The 18,084-nt window shown below is 44.9% G+C and overlaps 1 protein-coding gene across 3 annotated transcripts; it reads left to right on the top strand.

Moving 5' to 3' along the window:
- The first annotated feature begins 731 nt into the window (after positions 1–731).
- LOC121561490 (transcriptional repressor protein YY1-like) lies at positions 732–15,993 on the top strand. Of its 3 annotated transcripts, none has more exons than XM_045219553.1 (5): positions 732–1,330; positions 2,097–2,259; positions 10,858–10,918; positions 11,397–11,555; positions 15,952–15,993. In XM_045219553.1, the coding sequence occupies exons 1-5, from the start codon at positions 835–837 to the stop codon at positions 15,970–15,972; spliced, it is 900 nt and encodes a 299-aa protein (XP_045075488.1). In that variant the 5' UTR covers positions 732–834; the 3' UTR covers positions 15,973–15,993. The 3 variants fall into 3 exon arrangements, with proteins under 3 accessions (XP_045075488.1, XP_045075487.1, XP_045075486.1); XM_045219552.1 differs by lacking the exon at positions 15,952–15,993 and adding an exon at positions 15,778–15,909; XM_045219551.1 differs by lacking the exon at positions 15,952–15,993 and adding an exon at positions 13,361–14,122.
- The last annotated feature ends 2,091 nt before the right edge of the window (positions 15,994–18,084 follow it).

Genomic DNA, 18,084 nt, shown 5'->3' with positions numbered 1-18,084 from the left:
CACTGTAAGGTCTACACCTGTTGTATTCGGCGCATGTGGCAAATACATTTTGATTTGACTGATCTACAAATAATGGTAGTTATTTATGATGCAAGGTGATTGTAGATCAGTCAGTCGGCAGGCACCTCGCTGATCATCTGCAATGTCGGGCTGTAGATCAGTCAGTCGGCAGTCACCTCGCTGATCATCTGCAATGTCGGGCTGTAGATCAGTCAGTCGGCAGTCACCTCGCTGATCGTCTGCAATGTAGAACAAGCCCACTGGCTGTAAATGGGCGCGCTCCTATGCCCAGGAGTTGCTGATGCCTGCCAGATCTTACAACGCCTGGATAGGTATTTTAAGTATCAGCTAACCACATATGTTATAGCAATCTGTCAATCGATTACGTCGCACGCAACCATTGGTTAATGACGCATACAACGTCTGAGCAGGGGAACCTAACCTAATGCAGCGTTCACTTCATGTCAGAAACTCGGGACCTCCGAGTTCAAATGAACGTAAGTTATTTGCGTAGTGCTTCATATTGGTTGATTCTGGTGCCTCCCAATTGGAAACTCGAGATCTGATACTTCCTCCTAGGTTAGCCAGTGGAAAATTCCGAGTTTTCGACATGACATGAATGAGGCATAAGTCTGTAACCCATGAAGTCTCGCGAGACTATGTAGCTAAAGCGTAGTGGCGACGGGAGTAGAACAGAGTGGAGTTTGTTGTCGAAGAAGGAGGAAGGCAAGGCAGTGTAGAGGGGAGGAAGGCAGTGTAGAGGGGAGGAAGGCAGTATAGAGGGGGGGAACTGCTATTGAAAACATAACTGTGAGGAATTTAGGGGTTTTCAACATGGCCTCAGATGATACCCTGTACATCGAAACGGACGGCTCGGAGATGCCAGCCGAAATAGTGGAACTTCATGAAATCGAAGTGGAGACAATCGAGACAACAGTTGTTGGAGAGGACGACGATGAACAGCCTATGATCGCGTTACAGCCCCTCGACTCAGATGATCCACACTCAATGCATCACCAGGAGGTAATATTGGTGCAAACCCGAGAAGAGGTGGTTGGTGAAGATGATTCGGACATGCACGGGGACGATGATTACGAGGACCAAATTCTTATACCTGTCCCAGTCCCTGCCGCGGAAGAGGAATACATCGAACAGACTCTGGTGACTGTCGCTGGGAAGAGCTCGGGGCGGATGAAGAAGGGGGGAAGCGGGAAGAGAAATAAAAAGAGCTACTTGGGTGCACCGGAGTCCAGTGGTAGAAAATGGGAACAGAAACAAGTCCAGATAAAGACTTTGGAAGGAGAGTTTTCGGTGACGATGTGGGCATCGGGTAAGTTTAGAGTTCTGTCGAAATTGTGTTTTTGCAAGCACCGGGCCTCTGCTCGAAGAGCGGGGGGAGGGTAACAACTAGCAAGATGTCACAAGACTGTGTGGATGTGCTACTGCTAGTTAGTTTTCTAATCGTTGGGGAAGAGTTGCAAGAATGGCATCTCAATAGATATTTTAGTCATTACATTTTTAGCAAAGTTTACATTGTTACATTTGAGACCGCCAGACCTGAGAAGATTGGCTTTCGTCAGACAGTTAACGTTAGCTAGCTAGCTAATTTGATTAGCCATACTGACTGTAGCCCGACTAAACAACAATTTACGATGGCGTTGAGCGGCGACTAGTCTGGAAATTTAGCGAATAGAAGTGGTATTAAAATGGTTACTACGTTTGTTGACCAGTTATTTAGCTAGTTTAGTAAACTAACCAACTCAACGATTTACGATGGAGTTCAGTAGCAACTAGAGTGGGCGGACCGGAGTTCCGACGTCAAACATAAAAAAAAAAATCAAAAACTAGGGCTATTCACACATTCCATAAAAAAAATAGGGCCCTTCAAATGAAACTACCCAAAATGTGCATTCACTTTCTGTTCAGCTGTGCAGACCTTGTGCTTGAACACAATTAAGCTCCCAGCCTTTATACATTTTCCTGGTGATTGTGCAGCATGGTTGAAAGATTGGTATTCTAATTGACCATTTGGGTCAGACATCACAAAACATATGCCTGTTGATCTGTTTTAACTCTGCTCCTGTGCTCCATCTCAGATGACAAGAAGGACATTGACCATGACACTATGGTGGAGGAGCACGTCATTGGGGATAATTCCCCTCCCGATTACTCAGAGTACATGACAGGGAAGAAGCTCCCGCCCGGGGGCATCCCAGGGATCGACCTGTCAGACCCCAAACAGCTGGCAGAGTTCGCTAGGTGAGTTACAGAGACATGTTCATTTGTCAGTCACTCCAGGATCACATTTTTTGTGTGCAAAATCAACTATTCCCTGCATATAAGCTGGTAGAGCACGGCGCTTGTAACGCCAAGGTAGTGGGTTCGATCCCCGGGACCACCCATACACAAATGTATGCACGCATGACTGTAAGTCGCTTTGGATAAAAGCGTCTGCTAAATGGCATATTATATCATATCATGCGAAGGCTTGCAAATTTGACCAATCACCGCACTATTTCAGCATTAAACAGTCAGATCATCTCAATATTATTGCATAAAACTGTCCCATATGTTTTTGCGCGATATTCACAATAATTATTTTATGAGTGTTTGTCCGCTTGTGCTGTGCACCTTTTCATTTACACCAGAGATCTGTGTATGTCAAGATGCTCACGTCTCCGCCCTAACAATGGTAGTCGTTGTCCCAAAGGCGGGAAGGCAGGCGACAAGCTTAGGTCCAAAATAAGTCCATAGAAACTGGATTATTTTGAGGCGGAGCTAGCATGTTGGAGTGAACGGCTGTGTGTGAGAGGCTCCCGCAACTTTTTTGCGAAATAATCTAACCTAACTTACTTTATTGCACTTGTTACAACAAACTTTTCTTTCTAATACAATATTGTAACTTTCTATGTGAAAATGCCTAGTAATAAGCGACCAAAGGACAATAAATCCACATCAGAGGCCTACTCCCCACCAAACAACGAGACAAACATGGCGGAAGGCACAGGTAACAACGTGACACTTACAGAACTTACCCGGGCTTTGGGAGAACTACGTGTTGCTATAGCGGAGGATCTTAAGGCTACTATTGCTGAACTGGACACTAAAATCGAGAGCACCATTCGAACGGTCGCTTCGCAGGGCCAGAGTATTGTGGACCTTGAGAAAGCTTCAGAATTCAACGCTGGTAGGATCGACGAGTTAGAGAAACTATGCACGTCATTGCAGGATAATGTGCAGAAGCTTTCTGTGAAAGTAGTCGACCTGGAGGGCAGATCCAGGCGTCATAATCTTCGCGTGGTGGGTCTGGCAGAAGGGGTGGAGGCGGGCTCTCGCCCAACCGACTTCTTCGCCAAGCTACTGAAGGATGCAATGGGACCGGATGTTTTGGCGTCGGATCCCCTACTGGACCGTGCACATCGCGCCCTTGTCCCAGTGCCTGGACCGGGCCAGCGTCCTCGCCCAGTAATCATCTGTTGTCACAGTTTCAAGACCAAGGATCTTATCCTGCGCGAGGCTCGAATGAGGGGCAACCTGTTACATAAAGGGCACCCCTTTCGTGTCTATGAGGACTATGCGCCCGATGTGGCAAAGCACCGCGCTGGCTACAGAGATGTCATGACCAAACTCTACAAACTCCATCTTCGCCCAGCCTTGCTCTTCCCTGCAAGACTAAGAATTACCCCGCCTTCCGGGGAGAAGATCTGGCTCTCCTCGGTTCTGGACGCAGAGAAGTTTGTCCGGGAATATACACCAATCCCCCGTACAGGTTAGAGTGCCTTGTCATTGTGTGTTAAGGTCTGCTCACGGACTCGAATCCATACCATACCATAACGGGTGAAACCGTATTCAACGGTCTCAGCAAGGGCTACCGAACATGTAATACGATGTGCTGACCAATGGAGGGTGGTCAGAGCTCTCACTTAACGTTAATTTCACTTTCATTCCGACTGGGTTTAGAGCGATGCCTGTTTGGGACGCCTTCCAGGTCGGATCATTGACACTTTCGGATGGATATACTTATATTCCCCTATTTTTGTTTTGTTTCGTTATTTATTTTTCAATTCTTACATTATTCCTGTGCGTACATATAATAATAATTATTTGTACTTTATTATTATTTTCTCTTTAGCATTTTAGTATTATGTATGTGTATATTTTAAATTTGTATAGATTATTATTCTGGGATATGCATGTTTGTGTATGTAGATGTGTGTATGGATGTATGTGTGTATGCGTGTGTATGTATCTGTATATATTTAAGAATATTTATTTTATATGTATATTTTTTTGGGGTGTGTGTATGTATGTGTGCGTGTATACGTGTATATGTGTGTGTGCGTATGTGTGTATGTATGTAGGTATGCACATGTATGTATGTATGTATGTGTGTGTGTGCGTATGTGTATATGTGTATGTGTGCACATATGTATTTTTAATTTTTTTACATTTTTATTTACTTTGTTATTTTTTTGATTGGGGGGTACGTTCAATTTATCAAAATCCTTGTTCCCATCTCCTAACCCACAATATGTAACTGTACTGCTGTCTATGTCGGTTACTGATGGTTTATGTTTAGACCGGTATTGCTTAGCAATAGAATCTTGTGATGTTACATCTTGCTTATCTCAGGGATTGACCAAAGATGAACCTTAAGTGCGCAATATGTTTAAGTTGCAACTTATTCTGTTTAGGTTTATTAGATGCTAATTGAACACTTTAAGTGCGGGAGCCTCCTCAGTTCATATGTTAGTAGAAGTTCTAGGATAGTGAGAGGTGAGCGCATAGTTGGAATTTTATTTGTGTTTTACCTCTTGTTCGAGGTCGCGCCGTGCTTTTTTGGCATCGGCCAGACAATGTGTTTGTTATTTTTATTTTCATATTTTTTTTCTGTCCTATGTGTTATGCCTGTTAAATGCGGGTTGATGGGGGGGTAAAGGTTGGGGAAAGTAGGGGAACAGGGTGGAGAGTAAAGGTGCTTGCGGGGGGGGAGGGGTGGGTTGGATACTGCTCGGGTGTAGGTGCTACATATGCTGATCGTGATGGTTTGGTGCGCTTTCTTACCTTTTTAGTGAGTTACAAGTTATGCAGGCCACCATAGGAACTACAAATGAGAGGAGGGCGGGACTTACATTCACTTCCTGGAATGTCAAGGGTTTAAACGAACCAATTAAGAGAGGCAGGGTCCTAGCCCATTTGAAAGCACTTTCGTCTGATATTATATTTTTGCAAGAAACCCATCTGAAAAACAAATCTCATAACAGACTTAAATGTAAGTGGGTGGGACAAGTGTATCACTCTAACTTCTCTGCCAAAACGAGAGGCACAGCGATTCTGGTACGGAAAGGAATTCCCTTTCTACATAAAACCACTATTGTGGATAAAGAGGGTCGTTATGTGATCGTAATAGGAGAGATCCATTCTACTTCTGTAACTCTACTAAATATCTATGGGCCAAACATTGATAACCCCTCTTTTTCAAAAGAGTCCTTGCCCTGATTCCAGATATCTCCCATACTAATCTGGTCATTGGAGGGGACCTTAACTGTGTACTAGACCAATATCTGGATAGATCCTCTACCCAGCGAACCCCTACCTCCTATTCAAGCGAATTCTTGAATACCTACATAAAAAATTCTAACTTATTTGATATATGGAGGATCTCTAACCTACGGGTAGGGAATACTCCTTTTACTCTCATGTCCACAATGTATATACTCGAATTGACTACTTTTTGGTTGATGCTAAATTACTCCCCTATACCTGTAATGTGAGATATCATGATATTATAATCTCTGACCACAGTCCACTCACCTTCTCCCTGAGATTGGGTGACATCGTACCAAACGAGAGGGTCTGGAGGTTGAATCCTCAGCTCCTCACAGAACCAACATTCTGTGAACATCTTAAAGACCAAATTACATTTTTCTTTGATACCAACGACAACACAGAGACTTCCCCAGCATTATTGTGGGAAACGCTGAAGGCTTATTTGAGAGGCTGTATCATCTCCTTTCAGACTGCCAGGAGTAGGCAAAACAGAAAAAAATTGGTAGAACTGGAGGGACAAATTCACTTACTGGATAGGGAGAATGCTAGACATCCATCTATGGAGAAACATAAACAAATTATGTCTTTAAAATGTAAATACAATCAGATCCTCTCGGCTAAAATTGCCAAATCTTTTCTCTATGCCAAGCAAAAATATTTTGAGTTTGGTGACAAACCACACAAATTACTCGCCAGACAACTTCGAAAAAACGTGAGTGACCGAATGATTCACAAAGTTAAATCTGCATCTGGGGAATTACTCTCCTCCCCCAAAGACATCAATGACAGATTCCGTCAGTTTTATGAGACTCTATATACATCTAAAGCGGATCCTAACCCCTTAATTATGCAAAACTTTTTGGAGGACTGTAATCTTCCTGCCCTGAACCAGGAAGACTCTAACTTCCTGAATAAGGAAATATCTCTTGAAGAAATTAGAGGAACAATAAAATCTCTAAAGAGTGGCAAGACCCCGGGCCCAGATGGATACCCTGGTGAATTCTATAAAACATTCAGCAACATGCTATCTCCCTACCTGCACAAAATGTTGGTTCGGGCCAATGAGGATGGAGCTCTCCCATCTACTTTGGATGAGGCGTTCATTACAGTTATAATAAGAAGGGTAAAGATCCGGAAGAGGTAGGGTCATACAGACCAATATCCCTCCTTAATACAGACCAAAAGATTTTAGCAAAAACTCTGGCTATCAGGCTTAGCACTTTAATTGGCAAATTGGTCCATTCGGACCAGACCGGCTTTATCCCTAATAGAAACTCATTCTTCAATCTCAGGCGCCTCTTCAACATTATGTATTCTCAGAGGTTACCTAACGTGGACCTTGCCGTTATATCTCTTGACGCTTGAAAAGGCCTTTGACCAAGTTGAGTGGCCCTATCTATTCAAGGTCCTACAGAAATTTAATATTGGAGATGGGTTCATAAATTGGATCCAGCTTTTATATAGGAACCCCTGTGCGAGAATACTCACTAACCAATCAATGTCGCCCGATTTAATCTTCACAGAGGGACAAGGCAGGGTTGTGCGCTGTCGCCTATGCTCTTCGCCCTAATTATTGAACCTCTCGCTCAAGCGATCAGATCTAATTCAGCAATACACGGCTATAATACTAAAGATACTCTAAATAAGATTTCCCTATATGCAGATGATATTCTCCTCTATGTAACAGAACCCCAAGCTAGTATTCCAGCTATTCTTGAGGTGATTAATTTGTTTGGTACCTTCTCGGGATACAGAATAAATTGGAACAAGAGTGAATTAATGCCCATACGGTTGCAAAACACCTCCTGGCTAGAACATCTTCCAGTTAAATTATCTTCAGAAAAATTTATCTACCTTGGAATTGTAGTTACCAAACAATACTCCTCACTATTTAAAGAGAATTTCCCTTCTCTGATGCAAAATCTCAAGGCAAACATACAGTTTTGGAGAACTCTCCCAATTTCTCTGCTCGGAAGAATTAATGCCATTAAAATGGTCTTCCTCCCACAACTGCTCTACCTATACCAGAACATCCCAGTATTCATACCTAAATCCTTTCATAAACAACTGGACTCTATTATCAATCCTTTCATCTGGGATTATAAAACACACAGGATAGGTAAAAACACCTATGTAAATCCAAGATGGAAGGAGGATTGTCTCTCCCAAATGTTATATTTTACTATTGGGCCGCTAACCTCCGCGCTGTTACGTTTTTGCTGGATGACGCAACCCCGCCACCCAGCTGGCTTAGCATGGAGCGGGAGGAGTGTCACCCCTTCTCTATTGGTGCCGTGATTTTGTCACCTGTTAATCTGGAGATGTCACTTTACCATAACAATCCTATTATACATAGCACAGTCCGAATCTGGAAGCAAATTAAAGTCCACTTTGAGCTTAGACCAATATCATTCATGCTCCCTGTTGCCAGGAATCCCTCTTTTGCCCCCTCTAACCTTGATAACACCTTTGAGCGATGGGGAGAGCTGGGGATAAGTACCATAGGGGATTTATATATAGGAGGGACCTTTGCTTCCTTTGAAGCGCTGAGGGAAACTTATAACCTTCCCAGAAGTAACTTTTTCAGATACCTACAAATTAGAGACTATGTTAGAAAACACCTCCCAACATTTGAGAATGCTAAACCTTCCATGTTTGACGGATGCATAAAAATATGCCCCACCTCAGACAAACTGATATCTCGTCTATATGACGCTTTTCAATCTGTTAGCGCACCCTCTACAGATGCCATTAAGGCAAAATGGGAGGAAGAACTAGGGACTGATATTTCGGTGGCAGACTGGGAGGATAGCTTGGAGTATATCCACACCTGCTCCATTAACTCCAGACATCGTCTCATACAATTTAAGGTATTACACAGAATACACTATTCCAAAACTAAACTGCATAGGATATTTCCTGATACATCCCCTATGTGTGATAAATGTCAGGCTGAGCAGGGTACACTACTCCACTGCTTTGCCCTATGCTCTAGTCTGTATGGTTATTGGTGTGGAATATTTGGGGTCCTCTCTGAAGTTCTGGAGACTTCAATAGACCCAGACCCGCTTCTGATAATCCTGGGAGTGTCCGACTCCCTAAACGGATTAACCAACTCCCAAAAACAACTCATCTCTTACAGTCTCATCTCGGCAAAAAAATTAATCTTGTTGTTTTGGAAAAGGAGGGAAGCACCCTCTACCAAATTATGGCTCAGCGAAGTGGCAAAAACTGTACACTTAGAAAGAATTAGATATATTCTGAACAATAAATTATCAACATTTGATCAAATCTGGCAGCCTTTCCTCTCTTACCTGGACCAGTCGGCGCTGTGAATTTGTACTTTTTAACGCACTCTCAATTGTCATATTTATATACACCTTTGGGCAGCGTGTGCTGGCCCCGACACTCGAGCAGTCGGGAGGGGAATAGGGTGGAATGGGGGGGGGGATAAAGGGGGGTATAAGTGGGGGGGTTACATCTACCCTTTTTCTTTCTACCTGTCCCTGTTCTGTATGTCGTGTTTTGTAATATTTGTTTTATGTCCAGAACTCTGGGTCTTGTTGTTCATGTCTGTTCTCTTATGTTTAGATAAGAACTGTACACATGTCTTTCATACCTATACACCATTCTTGTGTGTGTTCAATAAAAAATATTTGAACAGAAACTGGATTATTTTGAATAGATTTTGGCAAGAGTGAAACCTCTCCTTCATCTCTTCCTCTCTGCTACACGCACCAAGCCCCTCCCCCTGCCACTCACAACAACAAAGATGAGAGATCACTTCTTCCTGAGTTTTAACTCGCTATTTGCATTTGAGGTTTGGTCCAACAGAATCGGTCATATGTACACCGAAACACATTGAGACATGTTTTTACTGTAATAGAGGAGAACTTAACTTTTCTAACGATACCCTTATATCTCAACTGCTTAAATTGTGCGCAGAGCAGACACTACTAAAACGGGAGTTCAATTAACATTGATTCTGGAAAATGTATGCTCAATTTGTCATGCGTGGCATTGGGGTACCACTAGCAGCATTTTAGCCAAAGACTGTTATACTAGCTGTCTAGTATGTGTTTTATAAATGTGCAATAAGCATAAAACACTTATAAGGAATTGACAATTCATTCTCATTCTGAGAATTTATTTCAACATCTGAACAAAGTGGACAGGCTAGCATGCTGTTCAAACAGTTGGGGATGGATAGAAGGGTGTGTTCATAACAATCCAACTGCTCTGCCTTCTTAGCTAGCAAATAGATCCAAGTTGGCTAAACTTGAAATATAAATATTAGCTAGCTACTCACTAGCATGTGGGCTTAAGAGATGGTTTATGAGTCTTGTGTTCATTTTCTATAGTGCCTGCTACAAGAAGTGAATGTGCATTATGCATGGTTCTGGTGAAATGTGTAACAAAAATGCAATTTTCATAGACCGACTTGAAAGCCAGATAAGTGATTATTGCAAAAAACAGGTTAAACTACTTAGATAAAATAAATTATTAGTGGGTTTTATGGTTGTGGAAGGCTTATATTTAAATATTTTTTTCGTTTTCTGTTGAAAAACATTTCCCGTTGCGTCCCTATGTAGGCCTATGTACTATTAGAACTGTTTCCTGTTGAACTCTCCACAAGTATGGAAAGAAAGTGTTCCCAAATGCGCTTCAGCTCAGCTTGAACAAAACAATTGTTCAGTTGCTCAGCTGAGGCACTTGAACATCCCCCAAAACATTCCTTACTCCAGGACACTTCAATGGGTGACTGACTACCTAGGAAAATAAAGTGAAAGGAGCACTCTGTCTGCTTTGATCTGAGATTTATTGAGGGGACATACAGACTCACGTTTTGGCAAAGCCTGTTTGTTTGTTCAATTTATACATAAGTATGTGGACACCCCTTTAAATTAGTGGATTCTAGTTTGTGTGGCCTACCACTTCGCGGCTGAGCCGTTGTGGCTCCTAGGCATTTTCACTTCACAATAACAACATTTAGTTGAGCGGGGGCAGCTCTAGCAGGGCAGAAATTTGACGAACTGACTTGTTAGAAAGGTGTCATCCTATGACGGTGCCACGTTGAAAGTCACTGAGCTCTTCAGTAAGGCCATTCTACTGCCAATGTTTGTCTATGGCGATTGCATGTCTGTGTGCTCAATTTTATACAGTGTATAATATATGCCATTTAGCAGACACTTATCCGAAGCGACTTAGTCATGGGTGGTCCCAGAATCAAACCCACTATTCTGGCGTTGCAAGCGCCATGCTCTACCAACTGAACTACAGTGGAGCACGATCTGTCATATCTTGCAGGATGAAGCCACGGAAAATAAAGGAGGACGACTCTCCCAGGACGATAGCTTGCCCCCACAAAGTACGTATGCTCTACTAGTCTAACTGGCATTAGAGAGAATGGTAACGCAGCCACTAGAACACAATGGTAACGCAGCCACTAGAACACAATGGTAACGCAGCCACTAGAACACAATGGTAACGCAGCCACTAGAACACAATGGTAACGCAGCCACTAGAACACAATGGTAACGCAGCCACTAGAACACAATGGTAACGCAGCCACTAGAACACAATGGTAACGCAGCCACTAGAACGCAATGGTAACGCAGCCACTAGAACACAATGGTAGCATGTACCAGCCACTAGAACACAATGGTAACGCAGCCACTAGAACACAATGGTAAAGCCACTAGAACAGTTGTTTGGGTGAATAATGGTAGTCAATTAGCCGCTATGCTCTGGGGTTGCCTATAGCTTATTAAGTGCTCTGATGTGGACCAATTGGTTTAGTCATTTCTGAAGTTCCAAGTGATTTATTGCTACCTTTGCCTCTGCAGGGATGCACTAAAATGTTCAGGGATAACTGTGCGATGAGGAAGCACTTACACACGCACGGACCACGTGTTCACGTCTGCGCCGAATGTGGAAAGGCCTTTGTCGAAAGCTCCAAACTGAAGAGGCATCAACTTGTTCATACCGGAGAGAAGCCTTTCCAAGTATGTTTCCCCCCCAACCCCTTTCAAAATGACTTCATATTGAGAGATGTACTTGTCTAAACAATTAGTTTCACTGTATACATTTAGTTTGAATCACAACACTTCCAGCTTAATGTCTACATGGCACGTACAGTTGAAGTCGGACATTTACATGCACTTAGGTTGGAGTCATTAAAATTAGTTTTTCAACCGCTCCACAAATGTCTTGTTAACAAACTATAGTTTTGGCAAGTCGGTTAGGACATCTACTTTGTGCATGACACAAGTAATTTTTCCAACAATTGTTTAGACAGATTATTTCACTTATTCACTGTATCACAATTCCAGTGGGTCAGAAGTTTATACACTGTTTACTGTGCCTTTAAACAGCTTGGAAAATTCCAGAAAATGATGTCATGGCTTTAGAAGCTTCTGATAGGCTAATTGACATAATTTGAGTCAATTGGAGGTGTACCTGTGGATGTATTTCAAGGCCTACCTTCAAACTCAGTGCCTCTTTGCTTGACATTATGGGAAAATCAAAAGAAATCAGCCAATAATTGTAGACCTCCACAAGTCTGGTTCATCCTTGGGAGCAATTTCCAAACGCCTGAAGGTACCACGTTCATCTGTACAAACAATAGTACGCAAGTATAAACACCATGGGACCACGCAGCCGTCATACCGCTCAGGAAGGAGACGCGTTCTGTCTCCTAGAGATGAACGTACTTTGGTGTGAAAAGTGCAAATCAATCCCAGAACAACAGCAAAGGACCTTGTGAAGATGCTGGAGGAAACAATTCAAAAGTATCTATATCCACAGTAAAACAAGTCATATATCAACATAACCTGAAAAGCTGCTCAGCAAGGAAGAAGCCACTGCTCCAAAACCGGCATCAAAAAAGCCAGACTACGGTTTGCAACTGCACATGGGGACAAAGATCGTACTTTTTTGGAGAAATATCCTCTGGTCTGATGAAACAAAAATAGAACTGTTTGGCCATTGTTATGTTTGGAGGAAAAGGGGGGTCGCTTGCAAGCCAAAGAACACCATCCCAACCGTGAAGCACGGGGGTGGCAGCATCATGCTGTGGGGGTGCTTTGCTGCAGGAGGGACTGGTGCACTTCACAAAAGATGGCATCATGAGAAAGGAAAATCATGAGGATATATTGAAGCAACATCTCAAGACATCAGTCAGGAAGTTAAAGCTTGGTCGCAAATGGGTCTTCCAAATGGACAACGACCCCAAGCATACTTCCAAAGTTGTGGCAAAATGGCTTAAGGACAACAAAGTCAAGGTATTGGAGTGGCCATCACAAAGCCCTGACCTCAATCCTATAGAAAATGTGGACAGAACTGAAGTGTGTGTGAGCAAGGAGGCCTACAAACCTGACTCAGTTACACCAACTCTGTCAGGAGGAATGGGCCAAAATTCACCCAACTTATTGTGGGAAGCGTGTGGAAGGCTACCCGAAACGTTTGACCCAAGTTAAACAATTTAAAGGCAATGCTACCAAATACTAATTGAGTGTATGTAAACTTCTGACCCACTGGGAATGTGATGAAAGAAATAAAAGCTGAAATAAAATCACTACTATTATTCTGATATTTCACATTCTTAAAATAAGTGGTGATCCTAACTGACCTAAGACATGGAATTTTTACTAGGATTAAATGTCAGGAATTGTGAAAAACTGAGTTTAAAATGTATTTGGCCAAGGTGTATGTAAACTCCAGACTTCAACTGTATCTGCCCAGACACCCATAGGGGCCCAGGTTGTCAACCAGCAATGAAGCCTCGTAATAAAATCTCTCTTTCTTTTAGTGCACATTTGAGGGCTGCGGAAAGCGGTTCTCCCTGAACTTTAACTTACGCACGCATGTGCGGATTCACACTGGAGACCGACCCTACGTCTGTCCATTCGACGGCTGCAACAAGAAGTTTGCCCAATCCACCAACCTCAAGTCTCACATCCTCACACACGCTAAAGCTAAAAACAATCAGTGACTGTGAACCAACTAACCACCGTGAGGATATCCCCCCCAATCATATCTTCACCACGGCAGAAGCGTCACACCCCCTAAGAGCTATGATGTTAATTTCTTGGACCTGTACCCGAAAAGAAAAAGTTATTTAAAAACTGCAGCACCCAAAGAGAAAGAATCGACATTTAAAGTTAAAAGTTCTTCTCCATCAGCATCTCGAAAGAATAGCTTTTTAATTTTGTACGTTTTTTCTAAGTGCCCGGGTAGTCAGCATGTTAGCTCTTATGTGACATCACTTAATATCTCAATCACCCAGCAGCCAGGTGTGCCAGAATCAACGCATCACTTCCCAATTGACTATAATTTAAATTTGATTGGGTAGTAAGGCAAAAAGAAGGCGGGATTGTGTTTCCTATAACGCGATTGGTCAAAGGTCTACCATTTATCTTGGAAGGTGTAACTCACCATCAAAACGTTTCAATTTGATATTCAAAGGCTGTTGTGTCTGCAGCAGTGTGAATGCGCGTATTTGTCACACCCTGGCTCTGGGACTCTATATGTTGAGCCAGGGTGTGTGCATTCTATGTGTTCTGTTTCTTTGTTTGGGTGTTCTATGTTGTCTGTTTCTATGTTTGCCTGTGTGACTCCCAATCAGAGGCAACGAGTGTCAGCTGTCGGCTGGTTGTCTCTGATTGGGAGCCATATTTAATCTGTATGTTTTCCCTTGGGTGTTGTGGGTTTTTGTTCCGTGTCGGTATTTGTTACCGTTGGACGTTACGAGTCGTTTATTGTTTTGTTCGTGCTTTATTAAATAAAGTCTAACATGTTCGTTCAACACGCTGCGCATTGGTCTACTTCTCTCCCTGACGGTGAGAGGACACGATTCGTGGACTTCACGAATCGTGTTTTGTTTATATTTAGAAACTTTAATTAAATAAAGTCATGTTTATTTCACACGCTGCGCCTTGGTCTACTACTCCTTACCCAGACGATCGTGACAGAAAAACCCACCATACCAAGACCAAGCAGCGTGTCCAGGAACACACGCAGGAGGTGACTCTTGTGGATGTCCTCCTCGGTTGGGGGCAGATTACCGAGGAGGAGGCCGTCCGGTACCGGAAGGCGATGAAGGGGGAGACCCAGGCAGGAGTGGAGAAGCGGCGTCAACCGGGCCGTGGTCGGACAGGCGAGAGGCACCCCCAAGAATTTTTTAGGGGGGGGCACACGGCATGGGCGACTGGGCAGCAGGAGACTGCCAGAGGGCGAATTGGGATATAAGGAGAGGAGGCCACCGGGTTTTGGGGGCCAGAAGGCAGGTTGGCGGAGCCTGGATGGAGAGCAGAGCCAACTCCCCGTACTCAGGCATGGCAGCATGAGACTGGGCAGGTTCCGCGGTATGCGGAGCTGCGCACTGTGCCACGAGTGGTCCGGCATAGTCCGGTACGTCCTGTGCGAGCACCCCGCACGTGCGAGAGCTTTGTACATGTCTCTGTGTGTGGAGTAAAGGTGGTCTAGAGTTTTTTTTTTTTTCCCCTCTGGTTGCACATGTGACATGCTGGTAGACATGAGGTAAAACGGATTTAAGTTTCCCTGCATTCAAGTCCCCGGCCACTAGGAGTGCCATTTCTGGATGGGCATTTTTCTTGTTTGCTTATGGCTTTATACAGCTCGTTGAGTGCGGTCTTAGTGCCAGCATCGGTTTGTGGTGGTAAATAGACAGCTATGAAAACTCTCTTGGTAAATAGTGTGGTCTACAGCTTATCACGAGGTACTTTCTCAGGCCAGCAAAACCTCAAGACTTCTTTAATATTCGATTGACAAATAGACACAGACCGCCACCCCTTGTCTTACCAGAGGCAGCTGTTCTGTCTTGCCGATGCACAGAAAACCCAGCCAACTGTATATTATCCATGTCGTCGTTCATCCACGACTCGGTGAAACATAAGATATTACCGTTTTTTAATGTCCCGTTGGTAGGATAGTCTTGAACGGAGCTCATCCGGTTTATTCTCCAATGATTGCACGTTGGCCAATAGGACGGATGGTAGAGGCGGGTTACCCACTCGCCGACTAATTCTCACAAGGCACCCGGACCTGCGTCCCCCTGTATCGGTGTCTTCTCTTCATGTGAATGACAGGGATTTGGGCCTGGTCTGGTATCTGGAGTAAATCCTTGGCGTCCTGTTTAGTCTGATGGATGGTTGTAATAGAGACATTGTACAGTCTTACATTATGGTTTCACTTCCTCTCTCTTAGCTGGTAGTGGATTGGTTGGAGAGTATCGCCAAAGATGAAATCGGGGACTTCTCTGACAACATTGAATAGAAGGTTGACGACATCCGATCCTCGTTTGTTAAGTCTAATGACACTGCTGGTCCTGCTCACACTGCCCTACCCTATGCTTTGACTTCTTTCTCCCTCTCTCTCCAGATAAAATCCTGCGACTTGTGACTGCAGGCCGCCCAACAACCTGCCCGCTTGACCCCATCCCCTCCTCCCTTCTCCAGACCATCTCCGGTGACCTTCTCCCCTACCTCACCTCGCTGATCAACTCATCCCTGACCGCTGGCCATGTCCCTTCCGTCTTCAAGAGAGCGAGAGTTGCTCCCCTTCTCAAAAAAACCAACACTCGATCCCTCTGATGTCAACAACTACAGACCAGTATCCCTTCTTTCTTTTCTGTCCAAAACTATTGAGCGTGCCGTCTTTAGCCAACTCTCTTGCTATCTCTCTCAGAATGACCTTCTTGATCCAAACCAATCAGGTTTCAGGACTGGTCATTCAACTGAGACTGCTCTTCTCTGTGTCACGGAGACTCTCCGTACTGCTAAAGCTAACTCTCTCTCCTCTGCTCTTGTCCTTCTAGACCTGTCTGCTGCCTTTGATACTGTGAACCATCAGATCCTCCTCTCCACCCTCTCCGAGCTGGGCATTTCCGGCGCGGCTCACTCCTGGATTGCGTCCTACCTGACCGGTCGCTCCTACCAAGTGGCGTGGCGAGAAGTTGTCTCCGCACCACGTGCTCTCACCACTGGTGTCCCCCAGGGCTCAGTTCTAGGCCCTCTCCTTTTCTCCCTATACACCAAGTCACTTGGCTCTGTCATATCCTCACATGGCCTTTCATATCATTGCTACGCTGACGATACACAACTAATCTTCTCCTTTCCCCCTTCTGATAACCAGGTGGCGAATCGCATCTCTGCATGTCTGGCAGACATATCAGTATGGATGACGGATCACCACCTCAAGCTGAACCCTGGCAAGACGGAGCTGCTCTTCCTCCCGGGGAAGGACTGCCCGTTCCATGATCTCGCCATCACGGTTGACAACTCCGCTGTGTCCTCCTCCCAGAGTGCGAAGAGCCTAGGCGTGACCCTGGACAACACCCTGTCGTTCTCCGCCAACATCAAGGCGGTGACCCGATCCTGCAGGTTCATGCTCTACAACATTCGGAGAGTACGACCCTGCCTTACACAGGAAGCGGCACAGGTCCTAATCCAGGCACTTGTCATCTCCCGTCTGGACTATTGCAACTCGCTGTTGGCTGGCCTCCCTGCCTGTGCCATTAAACCCCTACAACTCATCCAGAATGCCGCAGCCCGTCTGGTGTTCAACCTTCCCAAGTTCTCTCACGTCACCCCCCTCCTCCGCACACTCCACTGGCTTCCAGTTGAAGCTCGCATCCGCTACAAGACCATGGTGCTTGCCTATGGAGCAGTGAGGGGAACGGCACCTCTGTACCTTCAGGCTCTGATCAGTCCCTACACCCAAACGAGGGCATTGCGTTCATCCACCTCTGGCCTGCTGGCTCCCTTCCTCTGCGGAAGCATAGTTCCCGCTCAGCCCAGGCAAAACTGTTCGCTGCTCTGGCACCCCAATGGTGGAACAAGCTCCCTCACGACGCCAGGACAGCGGAGTCACTCACCACCTTCCGGAGACATTTGAAACCCCACCTCTTTAAGGAATACCTGGGATAGGATAAAGCAATCCTTCTACCCCCCACACACACACAGCGGAGTCGCTCACCCCCTTCCGGAGACATTTGAAACCCCACCTCTTTAAGGAATACCTGGGATAGGATAAAGTAATCCTTCTACCCCCCCCCCCCCCCCACACACACAGCGGAGTCGCTCACCACCTTCCGGAGACATCTGAAACCCCACCTCTAAGGAATACCTGGGATAGGATAAAGTAATCCTTCTACCCCCCCCACCCCACAGCGGAGTCACTCACCACCTTCCGGAGACATTTGAAACCCCACCTCTTTTTAAGGAATACCTGGGATAGGATAAGTAATCCTTCTACCCCCCCCACCCCACAGCGGAGTCACTCACCACCTTCCGGAGACATTTGAAACCCCACCTCTTTAAGGAATACCTGGGATAGGATAAAGTAATCCTTCACCCCCTCCCCCCACACACACAGCGGAGTCGCTCACCACCTTCCGGAGACATTTGAAACCCCACCTCTTTAAGGAATACCTGGGATAGGATAAAGTAATCCTTCTACCCCCCCACCCCACAGCGGAGTCACTCACCACCTTCCGGAGACATTTGAAACCCC

The sequence above is a fragment of the Coregonus clupeaformis genome, unplaced genomic scaffold, assembly GCF_020615455.1.
Source record: "Coregonus clupeaformis isolate EN_2021a unplaced genomic scaffold, ASM2061545v1 scaf2470, whole genome shotgun sequence".
Lineage (NCBI taxonomy): Eukaryota > Metazoa > Chordata > Actinopteri > Salmoniformes > Salmonidae > Coregonus > Coregonus clupeaformis.
This window is presented reverse-complemented; position numbering and strand designations above follow the sequence as displayed.

Coding starts and splice junctions, on each gene's coding strand:
- LOC121561490 (XM_045219551.1), top strand. CDS start 835: ATGGCCTCAGATGATACCCTGTACATCGAAACGGACGGCTCGGAGATG. Junction 1,331..2,096: donor GGTGACGATGTGGGCATCGG/GTAAGTTTAGAG, acceptor GCTCCATCTCAG/ATGACAAGAAGGACATTGAC. Junction 10,919..11,396: donor CGATAGCTTGCCCCCACAAA/GTACGTATGCTC, acceptor TTGCCTCTGCAG/GGATGCACTAAAATGTTCAG.